The sequence below is a fragment of the Dromiciops gliroides genome, chromosome 4 (assembly GCF_019393635.1).
Source record: "Dromiciops gliroides isolate mDroGli1 chromosome 4, mDroGli1.pri, whole genome shotgun sequence".
NCBI lineage: Eukaryota > Metazoa > Chordata > Mammalia > Microbiotheria > Microbiotheriidae > Dromiciops > Dromiciops gliroides.
Window position 1 is genome coordinate 476,454,205 of NC_057864.1, and position 20,833 is coordinate 476,475,037.

Genomic DNA, 20,833 nt, shown 5'->3' on the forward strand with positions numbered 1-20,833 from the left:
CTCAGTTTCTTCATCTGTAAAATGAAGGGGTTGGAGAGGATGGCCTCTCATATCCCTTTCTGCTCCAAATTGATGGTCCAATGATCTCAGGAGGAAGAAGAGGCAAGGCCACCCCACTCGTTAAGTTTCAGGAATTAAAGTATAGCTAAGAAGGACCGAAGTTATGGGCCAGTCCTTCTGTGAGTCAGTTACTTTTATGTAGAAATAAACTCTTCCCTGGCTAGCAGTCCCAAAGTATACTGACTCCTAAGCCTGGCCACAGATTGAGCCCTGACCCCTTAGCTTTGGCTCCCTAACCCTAATCCCAAATCCTGATCCTGGACTGAGCACCAATCCTGACCCCCAAACCCTCCCCCCAACCCCCATCCCTCAGCTTTCTCCTAAACATGTGGCAGGAGGGAGCAGACCAGAAGGTATGAATAGCTCAGTGAAGCCCCTCCCCACTGCTTCAGACACAATTCAGCTCACATCCTGCCGATGGTATGGGGGAGAGGGGAGTATATTGGAAGAACCACAGGCACACCTGAGCTTTTTACCTCTTTGGGAGGCTAGCATTTGGCTGGGCAGCCTTAGAGGAGCAGTCCCCAGGAGAGGAAACCTGCCTGCCACCCAGACACCTGGCCTGCTCCTGTGGAAAGATCCCATTGTCCGCTGTGATGCAACTGCCAAGCCCCCCTTTGTTTACATCTGCCCAGACTGTCATTATTCATTCTGCCTGTTTCCTCTCAAAGGTTCTAGCCACCCCCCTTCTCCTGGCCCAGTCTCTTCCTCCCTCGCTTGGAACAGAGAAAGGAAAAGTGGGTATATAGGAGACTGGGCTGTGGGCTAGATGTCAAGAACTCATGGGTCCTCTTTCTACCTCTCTTTCATACTGACCAAGGAGAGACAGGTCGTGCCTTCTTGCCTCAGTTTCCCCAGCTGGCCTTTATTGGGCCAGACCAGCTCCAGGAGAGCTAGGTATAGTGCTTAGAGATCCCCCCAGCTTTTCCGTCGATGGGGTGCCACAAAGCAGCAGCAAGGCTGAGTGAGGGGTTTATTTTAGCTGCCGTGGGAGGAGCCGCGACAACCCAGCAGCAGAAGGCTTGGAGATGTTTCACACCCGCTTCCTTCACCAACTTCAACTTCCCACCTCCCACCTCCCTCCTCCCTCCTACCTCCTCCTCAGCAGCTTGGACTGGGAGTTCCAGATAGCCCCGGCCCCTGCCAGGGGAGCCTGGCAGCCATCCCTCGGGAGGTGGGTGGGGGGCAGAGGTGACCTGTGGACTGTGAGAGAGCCATCACCACCTCCCCCTTCCTCTCCTGAGCCTAGGAGATGAGCAAAAGCACTTGGCCAGCATTCTCTCATTAGCGTCTCACATCAGCCCACAGGCAATATTATCCCCGTTTAGCAGATGGAGAAACTGAGGTTCAGAGAAGTGACAGCCAAGGCCCCATGCTAACAAGTGTCAGAGGCAGGATTCAAACCCAGGTCCTTCCCAACCCCAAGTCCAATGCTCTATCCATTTCCCTACTCTGCATCTCTCATAGGCAGAAATCCCTCCCTATGATTTCTGAGTCACCTGTCACATCAGAGATGAGACCATTCAGAACAGTGGATGGTACAGTAAAAAGCCCATTAGCTTTGGAGTGCATTCCATACTGCCTTTGGGTCTTTTTGCTCTCATGACCCCTGCCTGGCCCCAGTGGGTTTCAGCCCCTCCAGAGTGTCCCAGAATCCTCCTGGTGGACAAAAGGGCAGCTGGCTGGGGCTCCAGCCTCTTACATAGAGAGCCCCTCCCCCAATTGCTGTCCCATGTCTATTGAAGCAAGAAGAGTGGGGTTAATGGGGGTCATGCAGGAGTGGGGGCCGTGGAAAGAGTGGAATTTCAATGGCTCCTTACTTGACACCAAATGTGAGGGGCCCAGTGGGATCCTTGAACAGCGAGGCTGGGGCAGGGGCCTTCCAGTGCCAGGGGCTTGATGCCCATCAGCCACACTGCTTCCCCATGCCAGCTATGCCCACCCCTTCCTAGGCCTAAATCCGCACTTGAGAGGCTGGGGTATCCTTGACCTTCAAGGTCACAGTCCAGGTAAGAGAGCTAGAAAACTTACAGCTAGAAAGGGACCTTCAAAGCCCCTCATTTCATGGACAAGGGAGGTGAGGCCCGGAAAAGGGGCCTACGGTCATGCAATTAATAGGAGGCAGAGCTGAGATTCAAATCCAGGGCCCTGAATTTCATGCTCTGTGGGAGCCACTTCAAGTTCATGGCCAGGAACCCATCCTTCTGGTCTCCTCCCACCTCCCCAGCCTGGACTCAGCCTTGGGGAGCCCTAGGGGGGCTAGAGGGCGGGAAATCTAAGGAAGGTGAGGCCATGGTCCCCACCCCCCTGATGAGTGAAGCTTTCAGCCTGCCCCAGGGCCATCCATATTACCAACCCTCTTTGGCAGCTCCTCATCCCAGCTAGGTCTCAGGTTCTCTATCTGCAGGATGGGTAGGCATACTGCCCCAGGGAGTGGAAGGAGGGCAGCCTATAGCAAAAAGGCACACGTTTGAGGAAGGGCACAGTAATGACAGTTCTGGGTGGGTGGGCTGCACTGTCTGGAGACAGGGAAGCCAAAGATGTAATTACTCCTGATGGGGTGACTTTTGTTCCACTGCTTCTGGGGGGGCGGGCAGGCGGCTGGGACTGGCACCAGCACCTGCTCCCTTCTCCAGGGCTGGGAGGCTGGGGGAGGGGAGCTCAAAGGCACCTGCATGAGAAAGATGCTTCCCTGCTATCCCTTGAGCTCGATGGCATTCTGTGTGTGTGTGTGTGTGTGTGTGTGTGTGTGTGTGTGTGCCACACACACACAGCCTAAGGGAGGGGGAAGCAGCTGTGGCTTCTCCCTACAAGTACCCCTCTGACCCCATTTCTACCCTCTAGTGGCCTGGTCTGGTTCCCTCTGTCCAGCTGTGTCTGCTCAGATGTTGGGGAAGAGAGTGGGGAGGATCTCCCAGCTAGGCAGATGCCCCCAGCACTGGCAGTTGTAGGCAGAATCCAGGGCATCCCTAGCCCCTTTCCTTCCCTAGGCCGTCCATGGCAGCCCCACCCAGCCCCGCGTAGAGAAATCCAGGAGGGGGACAGGGACCAGCTGTCAGGCCTCCTCCCGAAGGGACCTCCCCGGAAAGGGAGCCTGGAATCAGCCTTTGTCTTAATTAAAGCACCAGAGCCCGGAGCCCCAGAGCAATGAGGCAGCATGTGACTTCCCAGGGCAACTGCCTGAAATAGACCCAGCGCAGGGGCCCAGCCTGAGCAGAGCAGGATGGGGGACACCCCCACTCCTCCCCCAGGCTCCTTCTGCTTCCTCCTCCTCCTCCATCTTCCCACCCCCAACTCCCTGGGTTTCCTTTCTCTTCCTTTTACTATTTTTTGGGGCCCAGTCACTGATTCCTTCCTCCCAGAAAGGAGCTCGCTGTCTCGGGGCAGATCTGGGCCTTCACTGCCATTGCAGCATCAGTCAGAGGCCCTGGGAGGTGAATGGTCCCGTTCCCAGGTCTTCATGACTCCAAGGCCACGTCTCTCTCCACATCCCTGAACTTTCCAACAGCTGAGAAGCAATCCCAGGGGAGCAGGGCTATTCAGGGTCTCCCACTCAGCCCCCAGGCTCCCCAAGGCCAGATCCTTGACTGTGGCCACCCCACCTAGAGATGGGCAAACCCCCAGCCCACTGACAACAATGGGGCCTGAGCCGGATTCCATTGGAATGGGGAAATGACATTTAAATTACATGCAGACAAAAATACAATTAAACATAGAGAATCTCACATTTTAAAATTGAGTCAACATGCATCCCTTAGGAATCCTCTCGTACTATTGGTGTTTGACCCCATTGGTCTCTAGAACAAAGATCTTCAACTGGGCCCCACGGATGGAACGCAGGAGGTCCAAGAACTTGAAGAGGAAAAATATGACATCTTTATAATGTTATGCATTTACAAACATTTTTCTAAAAGGCCCAGGAAGGTGGGAAGGTGGTGTTAAAAGTGGGAGTCAGAGGGGCAGCTAGGTGGATAAAGCACCGGCCCTGGATTCAGGAGGACCTGAGTTCAAATCTGGCCTCAGACACTTGACACTTACTAGCTGTGTGACCCTGGGCAAGTCACTTAACCCCCATTGCCCTGCAAAAAAAACAAAAACAAAAACAAAAAGTGGGAGTCAGAGAGACCTGGGTTAGAATCACCCTTCTGATGCTATCTTTGTAATAGTCCCATGGGTAGGCCATTTCTCAGTTTGCTCATCTGGAAGATGGGATGATAACACCCATAATTCCTCCTTCACAGGCTTTTTTAGAGGCCCAAGTATGAGAATGTATGTAGAGTGCGTTGCAAACCTTATAGGGCTCTGGCAATGTTGTTGCTTTAATGGGGACAGTGGTCGATCAGCAAGCATTTATTAAGCACCTTATATATGCCTAGAACTGTCTTGGGCCCTAGGGACACAAAGACAAAAGTAAAACAATCTGTGCCCACAAGGAATTTATATTCTGCCAAGTCTATTAGCATAAAGACAAATCATCTAGCATTTATTAAGTACCTCTGGGCTGTAACAATTGGAATGGTGCCACCTGCTGGAGACTTACTGTAGAAGAGTTCCGCCCATGAAGCGAAGGTCTTTGAGGGCAAGACCAGGAGTCTTTTCTTTGGTGTCAGGAAGTGACATTGGCTTGTGGGAGGAAGAAGGGGGGAGCCTGGCGCTCTGACTGGGGCTCTTTTCCTTTGGACTCTGGTGGGAGCGGAGCTAGAAATGTGCTCTCCCTTTAATAGATAGGAATCTAGGCCTTTCCTTCTCTCTTTACCAAATTCTTATTCTCCTTAATAAATGCTTAAAAGTCTAACTCTTGCTAAAGCTTATAATTTATTGGCGACCACTCATTAGATATTTTAGACAGTTTAAGCTAGAATTTTAGCCCTTAACAGGGCTTCAGTTTCTCATCCATAAAAGAGGGCTAATAGCAGCCACCGCCCAGAGTTATTTTGAAGGTCAAATGAAATCCCATTTGTCAAGTGCTTTGCAAACCTTAAAATGCTGTAGAAATACTGGCTGTTATTATCAAGCACCCACTGTGTTCCAGCTACTATACAAGGTGTCAGGGATACAAGGAGAGAGGAGAAGGGGACATTTATTAAGCACCTACTATGTACTAAGCACTATGCTAAACTCTTTATAAATATCTCATTAATACAAAGACAAAACAGTCACTGCCTTCATAGGGCTTATAGTCTATCAAATGATAGATGATAACTAATGGACTCGGCAGCTAGACGGCGCCATCATGCACAAAGCACCAGGCCTGGAGTTGGGAAGACTTATGTCCCTGAGTTCAAATCTGGCCTCAGACACTTAGGAGCTGTGTGACCCTGGACAAGTCACTTCACCCTGTTTGCCTCAGTTTCCTCATCTGAAAAATGAATAGGAGAAGAAAATGACAAACTCCCAAGAGCTAGGTATGGAACATCATCCACCCTGCTTTGCAGGGCTCACTAGCACTTGAGGGTGAGGGCAGGAGCCCAGGCCGGGAGCAGCCAAGTCTACCTGGCCCTACCCATAGCTCTTAGAAACCTCAAGACATCTCCATGGCTTGGTACCAAGGGCACCAGGCTGAATCTCCCGATGGATGGTGCCACAAGGCACAAGGGACGGTCTCTTTGGCAGCAGAGGGTGGGCATCATGCCTGTGGCATTGGTGTCACATTTCCCTGACTGGGGTCTAGCGGTAGGGTCATTGCACACCTCCACATGCATGAGCATCCCTGTGTGTCTGTGCAGGCAAAGGACAGCGACGACGATGATGAAGTCACTGTTACCGTGGACCGAGACCGCTTCATGGATGAGTTCTTCGAGCAGGTGGGAGTCCAGTGTGTTGTCCCAGTCACCAGCTGTGCCTTAGCCCCTTCAGGGGACCTGAGTCAACTCCCTCAGAGCAGCATCTTAGCTCTGATACCCCTCCTTTCATTTATATCCTTCATTCAAACAGCAACTATTAAGCACCAACTGTATGCTAGGTACAATGCTAAGCAAGAGGGAGATAATGACAAAAACGAAATGATCCCTGCCCTCTAGGGGCTTACATTATCTTTGGGGAGACAAATCTATTCATACAGGTACATATTACAACATGATGCATGTGCATATACACACGTGCGTACTGTGTGTCTACTTATCTCAACAACATCACAGAGCCGAGCGCTCAGATGTATGGAAGATTGGGAGAAGGAGCTGAGCTAAGGGCTGTCTGGAGACCCTCAGTGAGATGCCAGAGGTGGGCCTGAAAAGAGACTCCCACATGAAATAGGTTTACTACATTCTAATTTTCAGAACACTTTAAATACTTTACCTTAGACACAGAGTCAGAGAGACTTGGATTCAAATTTTGCCTCTGATGCTTACAGGCTGTGTGACCTGGAGCAAGTCACTTAATTTGCCCCCTCCCTCAGGCCCAGATTATACTATATGGACTCTGAGGTCACTTCTGGTTCTAAATCTTTGATCCTTATAACAACCCCATTCGGTGGGATGGATGGACAGCTATTTATCCATCAGAGAGTTATCTGAGGCCCAGAGAAGAAAGGGTTTTTCCAAGGTCACACAGCAAGAGGCTGGACTAGAATCCAGGTCTTTGGACTTATGGGCCAGTGTGCTACTTTAGATAGGGCCAGCCCCCCAGCTCACTGCTCTGCTCACACCCAGGCTGCTTCCAGGACTAGTGTTGGGCCCAGCTATGCCTCCCACCCTGACTTGTCCCCTCCCCAAATTTCTTGATAACCTCCTCCCCAGGTGGAAGAGATCCGGGGTTTCATCGACAAGATCTCAGAGAATGTGGAAGAGGTGAAGAGGAAACACAGCGCCATCCTGGCCGCCCCCAACCCTGATGAAAGTGAGTGGGGTTGAGCACTGGAAGTCACCATCTCTGGCTCTGGAGATGGGGTGAGGGGGCCTGGGGCTAAGTATGAAGATGGAGAGCTGGGAGGGGCCTCAGAAGCCATCTAGACCAAACGCTGGGGTCAGAGAGACCAAGTGATTTACCCAAGGTCACATAGACAGTGTCAGATTTGAACTCAGTTCCTCCTATGCCAAGGTCAATGTTTTTTCCATTGTCTGTCCACAGTGCCTCCTTGGGCAGGGTTAGGAAGTGGAAGAAGACACAGAAATCCCTGGGCCCAGGCCCTCTTCCCCTTTGTGAGGTCCCTTACCCCAGAGAAGCAAGAGGAAGCGATCTCCCCCACCTGTGCCCCTTCTCTCCTGGCAACCACACTCCCAGCCTGCCCGCCCTTCCTGCCTCGTTGGCAGGCAGTACCCTGTCTGCCCATCCTGGAGTCAGGGGAGCAGCTGGGTTGTCTGGGAGGAGGCTGATGAGGTAGCTACACACACACACACACACACACACACACACACACACACACACACACACACACACACCCCACACCTCCCCTTCCCAAGAGGAGCAGATGGCAGAGGAGGCCAGGGTTCTCTGTGCTGCTGCTGCTGCTGTTTATCAGCTATGCCAGTGGTCTGAGTGGACTGGCATGATGATAGGTCCACCTTCTGTCCCCATGGAGAAGAGAGAGAGAGAGAGAGAGTGTGTGTGTGTGTGTGTGTGTGTGTGTGTGTGTGTGTGTGTGTGTGTTGGGAGCATGGAGGGCAGCATGGCAGCAGAGCCCCAGGGATGGGATCTCATCCCCAGCACCCCAAGTTGGCATATGCCCCCCCATTTCCAGCCCTCAGCCTTTCTGCAATATTTAATTGATTTTCTTGTGCCTTTAAATAAGTTAGAATTTATAGAGAGCCCTTTAAGGGTTGACAAAGCACTTTCCTATCATACCTTATCTCCTTTGATCTTCAGAACAACCCTGGAAGGTACTATTCTTATCCCTATTTTTTTTCCTTTTTTTTTTTTTTGCAGGGAAGTGAGGGTTAAGTGACTTGCCCAGGGTCACACAGCTAGTAGGGGTCAAGTGTCTGAAGGTGGATTTGAACTCAGGTCTTCCTGAATCCAGGGCCTGTGCTCTATCCACTGAGCCACTTAGCTACCCCAATGCCTATTTTACAAATATGGAAACTGAGGCAGGCAGAGGTCAAGTGACTTGCCCAGCATCACACAGCTAGTATTTGTCTGAGACAGGATTTGAACTCAGGTCTTTGGGACTCCGAGCCCAGAGAGCAATCCACTGCGCCCTCTAGTGGTCATGGCCACATAGTTCCTCAAGCACAGCCCTTGAAAGCCAGAACTGGGTGAGTGCACATTTCTTAAAGCGCCAGGCATTGTATTCAGGCTGAGGCTACAAAGACAAATACCAGAGTCCCTGCCCTGGAGAGGCCTTTATTCGACCATTATTCTTGTGCATCTCACTTGAAGGGCATTTGGGAAATCATTAGCTGAAGCCCAGGCCTCCACAAGCCTAGAATCACAACATTGTAAAGGGCCTTGGAGGTGTGTCCAATCCAGCCTCTCAGGACACTACCCCAGGGGGCTGAAGAGAATGGCTTTGCCTCTCACCTTTGTCACTTTCTACCCGTGTGGCCTTGGGCAAGTAATTTCCCCCTCTCTGGTTCTCGGTTTTCACATCTGTAAAATGAGATAATCTCTAAAGACCCTCTAAAGGCTCAAGATCCTCCAGTCCTACAACCTGAGCAGGGATTCCCTTCTAGAATAGGGGAGCCATGCAGAGATCACAAGTCTAATGGAAAAAGGGGCTCCACTCAGAGCCAGCAGAGCCCAATTCCAGTGCTGGCTCCCCCACTGACTGCCCACGTGGCCTTGGGTAAGTCACATCTGCTTTCAGGGTCTCGGTTCTTCCTTCAGAAGTGAGGGAGCTGCACTGGACAGCCTCTGAGGTCCTGTCGAAATGAGAGAAGAGGTGAAAAGTACTAGATATTCCTCCAGGTCCAACTCTCTGACGTTCTTTCGCATCTTGGCGGCTCCCACTGCCCCTGTTCCTCTGTATCGAGAGGCGCTGGGATACGCCTATTGAGCTTGCCATGGGGCGGGGCCAAGGGACTGCCTGTAGTTTTCTGCATTATCCAAAACCCCCACGTCCTTTAGCACTGAGCTCCATCTGTCCCCAGACAATGCCCAAAAGCTTAATGCAGGCTCGATGAGCTATACTCCAATCCAACCCCCCACGAGATCACTTTTGGAGAACTAAATGTTACGAGATTTTTCTGGGGTGGGGGGCAGGAGGGAGAGGACAATCCTTCAAGTAAGAGAGGAGTGTCACTAGTTAGGACAGGGAGGAGGGTCAGGGAGCAGCTGTGTTCTGAACTGAACAGAGACTCCTCGGATGTCACCCTTGGGAGTCTGAGGAGAAGAATCATCCAGCTGCCCCATTCAGAGATTTCCCAGAGAACTTGATCATAGTGACAGGCCTCTGGGGGTCCCTGTGTACTGGCATGTGGTATATTCTGCGTGTGTACATGCACGTGTATGTATGTGAGGGTGGGGGGGTGTCTCCAGGCACATGTGTGTGAGTCAAGAGGAGAAGAGCAGGTCTGTATTAAGAGTGTGTGTCTGGGGGGGCAGCTAGGTAGCTCAGTGGATAAAGCACTGGCCTGGATTCAGGAGGACCTGAGTTCAAATCCAGCCCCAGACACTTGACACTAGCTGTGTGACCCTGGGCAAGTCACTTAACCCTCATTGCCCCGCAAAAAATAATTTTTTTTTTCAGTGAGGCAATGAGGGTTAAGTGACTTGCCCAGGGTCACACAGCTAGTAAGTGTTAAGTGTCTGAGGCTGGATTTGAACTCAGGTCCTCCTGATTCCAGGGCCGGTGCTCTATCCACTGTACCACCTAGCTGCCCAAAAAAATAAAAATTTTAAAAAGTGTGTGTCTGCATGGATGTTGTCATTTCCTCTTCCCTAGGAAGCACCCCAAGGGGGAGGGAGGACATCAGACTAACCACATTTTCTTGCCTCCCTCCAACACCCCCTTTCATCCCCCTCGGAGGCCTGGACCTCTCCCTTCCTCAGCTGTGTGCACAGACAAAGTGTGATCAGGTCTCAGAACAGAAACTGCCAATTCTAGTAGGAACAGAAGCCAAAGTCTCCCTTCCGTCCGAGGTGGAAGGGTCCTGCAAGGGTAGGGCTGGTGTAGCTACAGCCCCGAGAGTTGGGGGAAATGCAGCCAAGCTCCACAAAGAGCATTGATTGACCTTCCTCCCAGCCCTTGAGTGGGGGCTTCATGCCTCATTTTCCCCCATCAGGGGATTTAACTAAACAGAGGGAAAAGAGCTAAGCATTCAGGGGCCTGGGGGAGCAGCAAAGAGAAAGACAGTTGGGGAAAGGAAGGACCGTGAGGACGGTGAAGGGAGCTGAGGTTCACACAGTTTGATTGCCACTCCCTGCCTGTGTTACTCTGCGACCTTGGGGAATCATTTAACCTCTCTGGGCCTTATTTTCCTCCTCTTTAAAATGAATTAAGGGGCAGCTAGGTGGCGCAGTGGATAGAGCACCAGCCCTGGATTCAGGAGGACCTGAGTTCAAATCCGGCCTCAGACACTTAACACTTACTAGCTGTGTGACCCTGGGCAAGTCACTTAACCCCAATTGCCTCACTAAAAAAAAAAAAATTAAAATGAATTAAGCCACTTTCAGTTCCAGATCTATGGTCCTATGTATGCACCACTTCTCCAGGGACTGAGATGTCAGCCCTAGTCAGGGGGTTGTTGTTTTTAGTATTTGAACAGAAAGGTCCAGTTAACAGTGTAGCTAATAAGTGAATTTTCCCCTCATTGAGGGGTCACGAGGATCTTGCTCAGCCATTTCTTTCTCCTCTTTGGTTCCCCCACCACCACCTATGCCCCCAGACCCTTTAGACAGTTTTCCACTTGCCCTCCCCTTCCTGGAACCTTCCTTCTCCCTCAGCTCTGTTTGGGAATCTTCTGCTCTCTGGCTCCCTGGATCTCATCCCTGCACCTCTGCTCTCCTCCATGCCCCTCACACACACACACACACACACACACACACACACACACACACACACACACACATTCTTCTCCATGAAGTCAGAAAACCAACCCATCACCATACCAAGAGTAGTTTGTGTGATTACTTTGATGAGCTCATTGAGGTTTGGGAAGAGGAGCCTGGCCCTGGGATAGAGGTGGCAGGATTCCTCCTGGGCTTTTGTAGAAGGGGACAAAAATCTCACACACACACACACACACACACCCTTGGGTACCTAGTGAAAAAAGCCTGGGATGGGAGCTTTCTGAGACGAGAGGCATAAAAGAATCTCAAGGTTAGGAATAGTGGAAAGGGGGCTAAGTGTGAAAGACGGAGAGGTTAAGTGTGTGAAGAAAGGGCTTAAAGCCAGGCAAAAGAAGAGGAGGCTGTGCCATCTGTGTGGCCAGTGTGAGGGGACATCCTAAAGGGCAGAGTGTCCAGAGGTACGGGACATTGCTACTTACCACACACATGCGCATGTGCACACACACACACACACACACACACACACACCACACTTGTGCCCTCTGCCAGAGCCTCTCCTAGGTTGTAGAAAGGAGGAAAAGGGCCCATCTTATCCAGGGGTCATTCCCTCTATGGCCACAGGTGGCACTGCCCCAGCCTGCCCCAGCCTACCCCATCCCAGCCCTCTATGCACCAAGCCTCAATGAAATGTTCATTTCACAACAAAGCATCTGTTCTGCAATTGTTCCTCCCTTACATTTAGACCCCACTCATTTGTTATTTGAAGGACTGAGGAAAGAAGGGGTGAGGGTGTTACAGAGGACAAAAAAAAACCTGAAGAGTGGGGGCAGGGGGAAGACAAGAATGGAAGTATAGACCCCTTCCAGCCGCCTAGAGTCTCTTCAGCTTTCTTAAAGACTTTCCCAGCCGATGGTCCCAGTCCCTGTCCCTAGTGCTGAATAAGGGGGTGGAGCCTCAGAAAACCTGAGTGACCGATAATGGGCTTTTGGTTAAGAGCCATTTAGATTGCTCCCCAGCAAAATTTCACTGGCTGGGGTTGGAGGGTGGCGTGTGGGGTGAGAGAAACACCAGAGGGCGCTCAGGACCTCCTCCCAGTTCCCCCTAACCACCAGACCCCCAGGCTGAATCAGGCTGGGAGGGAGGGGGGCTGCTAGTGGAGTGCCCTCAGTCGTAAGGAGTATCTCCTCTTCCTCCCCGTCCCCACACCACTAGAGACAAAAGAAGAGCTGGAAGAACTCATGTCCGACATAAAAAAGACCGCCAACAAAGTCCGATCCAAGTTAAAGAGTGAGTATGTGATGGGGGAGGGGTGTGCAGGTTGGGGGGAGGGGCATTCCCTGGAGCCTCATCTGTTTCAAGGACTGATCTGCCTCACTTCATGCTGCTGTTGGGTTCCTGAAACCCTGAGTGTGAAGCAAATTCTATTTTTACTGCAAGGAAGGGAAGGGGGGTAGTTCTTAGTGATGTCAAAAGCCTGCCTAGAGCCCCTTGTGTAGAAAGAAGCATTCTGTAAATTTCTCCCTCTCTTCCCACCCCCTCCCTTATTTTCATGTATTGGGTTTGCTTAAAGCAAGCCCCACCCATCTGAGATGTATGGGTCCTGGGCTCTCTGCATGCAGCCTCACCCTCTGCTCTCTTTCTGCAGTCTTGCAAACATAAACCCTTTGGAAATCTTTCCCAAACTGCTATCTTAGGGGCTGGTCGATACAGGGGGTAAGGAAAGGAGGCAATGTGGTATAATGTGGAAAGAGCCTTGGGTCTGAAATCAGAGGCCCTGGATGCGAATCCTGACTCTACCCCATCGCTCCTGTGCTAAATGCTGGGGATACAAAAAAAAAAAGGCTTAAATATTAATATGGGAGACCACATGTAAATATATAGGGAATAGATAACATAGAGTGTTGTTCAGTCATTTCTGACTCTCTGTAACCACATTTGGGGTTTTCTTGGCAAAGATACTGGAGTGGTTTGACATTTCCTTCTTCAGCTCACTTATATATGAGGAAACTGAGGCAAACAGGGTTAAGTGACTTGTCCAGGGTCACAGAGCTAGTAAGGATCTTCAGGTTGGATTTGAACTCAGGTCTTCCTGACTCGAGGTCTGTTACTCTAACCACTAAGCAACCCAGCTGCCCCTAAGGTACCAAGAAAGTGGAATGAAGGTAACCCTAAAGGGGAAATATTCTCATAACCTCTGTGGGCCTCTGAGATCCCTTGCAGCTCTAAATCTAAGAGCCTATAATGGAGGAGAGCTGCTTCAATAGCCTTAAAGCATTGTACAAATGAGAGGGTTGTGATTTGGTTTTATCTTTAAATTTGACTTTATGTTGGTCAAATGAATGAGAGACCTGGATTCAAGTCCTGGGTCGCTGTGTGACCCTAGGCATATCACTTGCCCTCAGCATTCTCACTTGTAAGATGAGGGGGTTGGGCTGGACCAAAGCTTCTTAAACTGTGGGTTCATTGAATGTGGGGGTCAAGAAAAATTTGGCAACAGTAAGAAGTTATATATATCCCTATTTTGTATACCTATATACCTGAGGTTGCATAAAAGTTTCTGGGGGGGGGGGAAGGGGGTCGAAAGTGAGAGTTGAAGGTCAAGGTTATCATGTCACAGCTCTACAGCTGGGAGGGGCTTCAAAGGTCATCTAGACCAACCCATTTTATAGATGAAACAACTGAGACCCCAGGAAGTTGTGAGTTGCCCAAGGTCACACGGGTAGTAATTTTTACTCTCTGGAATAATTTGAACCCAGCTCCTCTGACTCCAGAGTCAGTGCTTTTTCCAGGCTACCTCTCTTTATAATTTATTTACTAAGCTAGTGACCCTGAGCAGGTCACCTCCCCTCTCTGGGGCTCAGTTTCCTCATCTGTAAAGCCGGAGGCTTGGCCCCTTTCGTCTCCCACCTACCAGTGAGGTAAAGTAGGGGCAGATTAGGTCTTTGTGACTCTCCAGCCCGGGAAGAAGGTGAGACCGGATCTCAGGGGGCCGCAATCCTCTTTCCTCCCCAGGCATCGAGCAGAGCATTGAGCAGGAGGAGGGACTGAACAGGTCTTCTGCAGACCTGAGGATTCGGAAGACACAGGTGAGGGGGGCAGGAGATGGGACGGCTCCAGGTCATCCTGGAGAGGGGACGTCGGCGTCGGCCTGCAGAGCCCAAGCTGACCCCCTTGCCTGCTGCCTCCCAGCACTCAACATTGTCCCGGAAGTTTGTGGAGGTCATGTCCGAATACAACGCCACCCAGTCTGACTACAGGGAGCGCTGCAAGGGCCGAATCCAAAGGCAGCTGGAGATCAGTGAGTCCACGGTGGGAGACGGGGCAGGAGACAGCGGGGCTGGCCCTGTGTCTGTGGCCTAGTGGTGGGGAGGCCAGGCAGAGGGGCAGGGGAGGGGGCAGACAGGCGTCCGATTCACCTCCTCTGGGTCCCCTCTTCACGCAGCTGGCAGAACCACCACAAGTGAGGAGCTGGAGAACATGCTGGAGAGTGGGAACCCTGCTATCTTTGCTTCTGGGGTGAGTGGTCCAGGCTGGGCCCCTTCTCTGATCAGGCAGTTAAAGCAGCGACTCTGGGGTCCAAGGGCCTGGCTTCAGACCTGACCCAGCCATGTCACCTCCACTTTGCGGGCCCTCCTCTTTCCATGAGGGGCCTCCGAGGCCCCTCCCAGCCCGCTGACCCCATGAGCTTTTTGCTCTCTGAAGGGAGCTGCAGACAGTGACCAAGCCCAGTCTCTCATAGAGACATCTGCAGACACAGGGTTATATGGGAGTCTAATCCCTGTCTACCGTGGAGGGCCCCTTCATCACTCTGTGCCGCAGTTTATTCTCTGAAGATTAGAATGATCTTTAAGATCCCTTCCAGTTTGAAATCTGTGATCCTGGATGCTCCCATTGCCCTCTTTACTTGTGTCCTTTCTTTTTCTTTTTTCTTTTTTCTTTTTTTTTTTTTTGCTGGGCAATGAGGATTAAGTGACTTGTCCAGGGTCACACAGCTAGTAAGTGTCAAGTGTCCGAGGCTGGATTTGAACTCAGGTACTCCTGAATCCAGGGCCAGTGCTTCATCCACTCAGTCACCTAGCTGCCCCCTTGTGTCTTTTTTTTTTTTTTTTTGGTGAGGCAATTGGGGTTAAGTGACTTGTCTGAGGCTGGATTTGAACTCAGATACTCCTGAATCCAGGGCCACTGCTTTATCTACTGCACTATCTAGCTGCCCCGTGTCCTTTTTTTTTTTAAGTTACTTAAACTGCAATTTCGATGCTTAGCGTGGTGTGTGGCATATGGTAGGTGCTTAATAAATGTTGATCACTTGATTGACTTTGCCATTACCAGGAGTTCCCAGTTAGGAATCCCCTTTACCAAGAGAGAGAAGGGAAGCAAAGGGAAGAGGGAGGAACAGAAGAGAAAGGAAAAGGAAGAAGGAAGGGGAAAGGAAAGAAAGAAAGTAGTCACTGAAGCATTTTTTAAAACAAGAGCAGAAGGGAGGCCAGAAAGAAACAGCTTTGAAAGCTTCATCTGGGATTTATGACATATTTAAAAGGAGAAGTGAGACCTCCAGAAGGGTCCCGGTTTCACATACAGTACTCGTTTCATGTCCCGTGTTACATACAGGGGTACTTGCTTTATTTGGTTATTTGTGGGGACCAATGAGCTCTATATTTAAAAGAAAAAAGCTATGTAATGTTTGCAGTTTTGTGTACAATGCCCATTTTCTGTCTTCACACACATGCGTGTGTGTGTGTGTGTGTGTGTGTGTGTGTGTGTGTGTGTGTGTGTGTGTGTGTGTGTAAAGAGCGTATTTGATTTTTACCGGACTCAAAAGAAAAATAACCGAAAATTCAGAAGAAAGACAACCCCCTAGAGTGGGCTGAGGGGCCTTCAAGCTTTGGGCTCCCAGGAATCCAGCCTCCCCCTGGCCTCCTCCGTGCCCATAGGCTCTTCGTGTGTCCCACAGATCATTATGGACTCCAACATCACAAAGCAAGCCCTGAGCGAAATCGAGACGAGGCACAGCGAGATCATCAAGCTGGAGAACAGCATTCGAGAGCTTCATGACATGTTCACAGACATGGCCATGCTGGTGGAGAGCCAGGTGAGCAGCTCATCCTAAGCCCCATCCCCGGGACCCAAGGAGGCTCGTAGGGCCGAGACTCGTGTGTGCAGGGGATGGGGGCCCCCAATGCCTGAGCCAGCCCCTGCAGGTGGGGGGGGAGGGGGCCTCTAACCTCACCCCGCCATTTCTGTCCTACACGCTGCCCCTGGACGGAGCCCTCAGGTAATCAATGAATGACTGCATGCACCTTCTCCCAGGACCTCCCCATGAGGGCCCGCCCCCTGCATGGCTGGACCAACTACATCCTCCCCTCTGCATGACTTAGCCCAGCAGGGCCTCCTTCTGCATGGCTGGACCTCCAAGCGTGGGGTTCTTCCTCCTTACCCAACTGTGCCCAGTAGGGCCTGATCACCTCCAAAACTCAATCACAGATATAGCACATGTGCACACACACAGTCATCAAATCATAGAATGTCAGAGTCGTGTGGTCCACCCCACCCCCATTTTACAGATGAAGAAACTGAGGCCCAGAGAGGGCAGGTCTGGCAATGCCAGGACTAGAAGAATCAGCTCATGCTTCTGTGGCCATTTTTAGTTGATCAAAACCTCTCACAATAAGCCTGGAGAAAGGAAGGGCAGTGAGTATTTCCCTCCCCACTTGACAGATGAAGAAAGGCAGACTCAGAGAGGAAAATGACCTCCCTGCCTCTAGTGTCCCCTGGAATTTGGACCTTCGCCTCCTGGCCCTCGGTCCTTCTCCTTCTGCCACCTTCTATGTAACTGATGGTCTCCCCCATGAGAACGAAAGCTCTCGGAGGGCAGGGACTGGTCTTTTGACTTCCCTTGGTATCCCCTGTGGCTGCCACATAGTAAGTGCTCACCAATTGTTTATTGACTGACTAACTGACTACTTGTAGTCCTCCCCTTACTCCTCCAGGGGACTAAGCATGTGGGTGGGGATCGGGACTTTGCTGCTGGGGGTTCTCCTGCCTCTTCATCTTCCTCTGCACCCTCCCCTCAGCTGGTGGTGTAAAGGCAGGGGCTTCTCCTGCATGGATTGCTTCCCGGTCCCTGGAAGGGGAAGTGTCCCACTTTCCCCAGCATGCCCTGGGGGAGAATCTGGACCCCCAATGGCTTATCTCTTGTCAGGTTCTGGGGGGGCCCTGACTTCAGGGCCATGGGTCCAGAATCATCCTGAAGACATAGCCTCCCCCTCCCCTGCCTCCCTCTTTCCCCTCCCCCTGACTTGTTTTCTCTCTTCTGCATCAGGGCTCCCGTAAAGTCCAGAACTGGCCCCTGCCCTACTCTGGCCCCAAAGACTGAGGCCTGAGAGCCAGGCAAGGAGGGGCGGCCCCTCCAGCTTGGCCCCCTTGGCTTCCCAGGGTGAGATGATTGACCGCATCGAGTACAATGTGGAACATTCTGTGGACTACGTGGAACGAGCTGTGTCAGACACCAAGAAAGCTGTCAAATACCAGAGCAAGGCCCGAAGGGTGAGCGGGGCTGGGTCGGGGCGGCTGGTCCTTTCTGATCCCCTCGGCTCTGGGGGCCCCACTGGGCTTCCCTTCCCCCCCCTCCACTCTTCTACCCATTGTTCTCCTTCCCCTGTAGAAGAAAATCATGATCATCATCTGCTGCGTGATCCTCGGCATTGTCATCGCCTCCACGTTTGGGGGCATCTTCGGATAGACTCTCGCCCCTCCCCGTCTCCGCCAACTCTGGACCGTCCACGACGAGGAGGTGCCAACAGCTGCTGCTAACCACTGGGGCCCCTGGGGAACCGCCTCCCCCACACCTTGGGGCCCAGAGCCCCTCCCCCCTTGTGCTCGTGCCGCCCCCCTCCCCACCACACCACAAGGGCTGGCCCCCTCCCAGAGCAGCTGAGCCACATCATGTGCATGATCTCATTGTAACACTGTGTGTGTCTGTGTGGAAGGGGCATTTGGACCTTGGGGGACGAGGGGCATGGGACAGGGGGTGGAAGAAGGGTTAGGGCCCTCACTACATGACTGGAAAACGAGCAGATGGAATCAGGAAAGGCCAGGAAGAACCACTGAGAATTCCCCAGACCCCTAGTTCCAGGGCCCTGGAGAGAGAGGTAGGCTGAGCCAGGCCAGGCACGGGACGCCTCAGGCCCTCCCCATTCATCCCCTTGGTGACCTCCACCCTGGGCTGAGCTGCCAAGCCCATCTTCCCGGCCCTAGTTCAGGGCCGACCCCTCAGCCCTTCTCTGACCTTCAACTGCCCCATCCTGAATCGAGTCGAGCAGTGGCCGAACTAGGGGAGGGGCCACTTGGTGCTGATGCCCTCTTCTCAGGGAGCAGGGAGCCTCGAGGGCCCACTGGGGTAACACTGCTGATCACTGCCAGGCCGAGTTCAGGGCGATGCCCCCTCTCCAGCTTCCTCACAGCCTCTGGCTCATCTCTGAGAGCCCAGAGGAAATTCTAGAACATCCAGGCCCATCCCTACCTTGCATCCACCCCACAAGCCCAAAGGGCAAACCTTTCTCCTGCCCCTCTCCCCGGGGGCCGCCCAGCCTCTGTTCCCCCTCCCCCTGGAAATCCCGAGATGGGGGGAGGGAGCGGCCAGTCGGGCCTCGGCTCCCGAGGGGATCGCCTCCAGCACCCTCGTCCAGCCCTTGGGGATGGGCCCCCTCGCCCGTGTCTGTGGCATGTACAGGGCACGCTCCCTGCCTCCCGTGCTCCCCTGTGCTTGTGCTCCACCTCCGCCTCCTCCCTCGCTTGCGTGCCTTGTGCCAGGTTTGATGGGGGTCTCATCGATGCAGTATTCAACAGCCAGCAGGGGCCCCTCCCCCACTGTTTGGGACTTTGGGGGAAGTTTCCAAACAAAATGCCTGCTTGAAGCTGCCCTTGCCTGTTTCTTCCCCCTTTCTCCGCCCCCTCTGTGGGGGTGCCTGGGCAGGCACAGGTTCATGGGTGCACCCATCCTTCCCCGGGTGGGGGCGAGGTGTGTGTGTGTGCATGGTGCCCTCTGTGCCCCTGCCCTGCTGAGGCTTTGCCCCTGCCCAGTGCCTGTGGTCGCTGTCCTGTGCTGCTTCTTTTACAGCCGCCGCCCGCCCCATCACCCTTCCCTTCTCACCAAAGCTCTTGGTGCAACCAGCCGCCCATTTTGTGGAATTTTTATGTAGAATAAACATTTGTATCTGTACTGGGCAGAAGGCCCCTGTTACCTTATTCTCCAAGTGCTGGGGACCGTCTAGACCTTCCCTGGAGTGCCAAAAGTCACTCCAACTCCTGCCCCAGCCTGGGGGGTGGCTAAAGGGGACAGCTGGTCAATAGGGACGTGATGTTGAGGGGACGTGGGGAGAATTCACCATCAAGGCAGCTCTGTGGAGCCTCGGATAGAGGCTGGGCCTGCGCCTGGGAAACCTGGGTACCGTGGGCCAGCCCCACCACCAAACACAGCAGGCAGAGCAGCACCTGAGAGGCTGCGCCAAGCTGCTGGAGCGGGCGTTGAAGGAACTTGGGGGCTCCCTTGGGAAACTGTGATGGGGGTGGGAGGCAGGGGGGTCCTGACCACCCTTTTCCCACTCTAAATCCTATGATCTGGGGTTAGTGAACTGTATCCAGAGAAGGCAATCACAGAGAGGAAGCCGTGTGACCCTTTGTCAAGAACACAAAAGCAAACAGGCCCAGAGAGGAAGTGACCTTATCTAGTCCAATGCCCTCATCTTAGAGGCAAAGGTTAGGTCCAAGAAAATGACTTCACCAAGGTCACACTGGTACCCAGGCCTTCTCTCTCAGGGAGCACCATCCTGCCCAACCTTGGTGCCATCCTCAATTCTTTTTTTTTTTTTTGTAGGGCAATGAGGGTTAAGGGTCATACAGCTAGTAAGTGTCAAGTGTCTGAAGCCACATTTGAACTCAGGTCCTCCTGAATTCAAGGCTGGCACTTTATCCACTGCGCCATCTAGCTGCCCCCTTTCCATCAATTCTTGATACACACACCACACTGTCTGTCTCTGTCTGTCTCTCTCCATGGAGAGCCTAGTCCACTCCATTCTGTCTCCACACTATTTTTGCTGTCCTCTCCTCTCTACTCCTTCAGGTCCCACCCCACCCTGCTTCATGCTCTCATCACCTCTCTCAACATCTGCAAATCTCTCCTAATGGGTCCCCCCTGCATCCTTTCCTCCTCATCCCAACCCCTCTTCCATACAGCTGCTGAACTGATATTCCTTGAGCATGAGTCTGAGTCATTCCCCTGCTCAAGAAGCCTTAATAGCTGCCTATTAAGAGGCCCTCCAGGCCTCCACAGCCTAGCTCCATCCCATGTCTGGTAGTCTAACTCTCCATCATGCAGTGCACATTCCAGCCAGACTGACATGTTCCCAGTTCTCAACCCTTGCCCTCCCAGCGCCAAGCCTTCCTCTCCTCCTCCCAGCTTCCTGGAGGCACAGCTCGGGCTGATGACCTTTCCCCATCCCCCCCAAATTATTGTGCATATGTGTATGGAAGCTAACAAAGCTTGTGCAAAGCTCCCATCTGGTCCCTAGAATTCCCTTCTCATTCATTTTCAGTATCTTGGAGGTGCTGTCCCTCCCCACTCTGAGGAGTGGATTCCAGCTCTTGTCACACACATCGACATTAGCTAAGGACCTTTACCTGACTGTCAGGAGCTTGGTGTTTGGAGAGTTATTCTCCCTCCCCCGTGGACTGTGAGGTAGAATTTCACATCAAGTATCCCAAAAGGGAAGAAGGGGGGAAGGGCAAGGCTGACAGACACCTCCACAGGGTCTTTGGTTCCGCACTGTGGAGAATAACTCCTGGCACTTGCAGGTTAATTGGCATTTCTCCCGTGTTCATTTTCCCTCGATTG

The 20,833-nt window shown here is 52.4% G+C and overlaps 1 protein-coding gene across 1 annotated transcript in view; it reads left to right on the forward strand.

Moving 5' to 3' along the window:
* Window positions 1-19,161, forward strand: part of STX1A (syntaxin 1A) — a 40,886-nt gene extending 21,725 nt beyond the window's left edge. Inside the window, exons 3-11 of the mRNA XM_043963657.1 lie at window positions 5,787-5,864; window positions 6,795-6,894; window positions 12,157-12,231; window positions 13,957-14,030; window positions 14,134-14,242; window positions 14,387-14,460; window positions 15,896-16,033; window positions 17,377-17,487; window positions 17,606-19,161. Coding sequence (XP_043819592.1) covers window positions 5,787-5,864; window positions 6,795-6,894; window positions 12,157-12,231; window positions 13,957-14,030; window positions 14,134-14,242; window positions 14,387-14,460; window positions 15,896-16,033; window positions 17,377-17,487; window positions 17,606-17,683 — 837 coding nt within the window. The 3' untranslated portion in view covers window positions 17,684-19,161. The remainder of the gene's footprint in view (window positions 1-5,786; window positions 5,865-6,794; window positions 6,895-12,156; window positions 12,232-13,956; window positions 14,031-14,133; window positions 14,243-14,386; window positions 14,461-15,895; window positions 16,034-17,376; window positions 17,488-17,605) is intronic.
* Window positions 19,162-20,833: the final 1,672 nt, after the last annotated feature.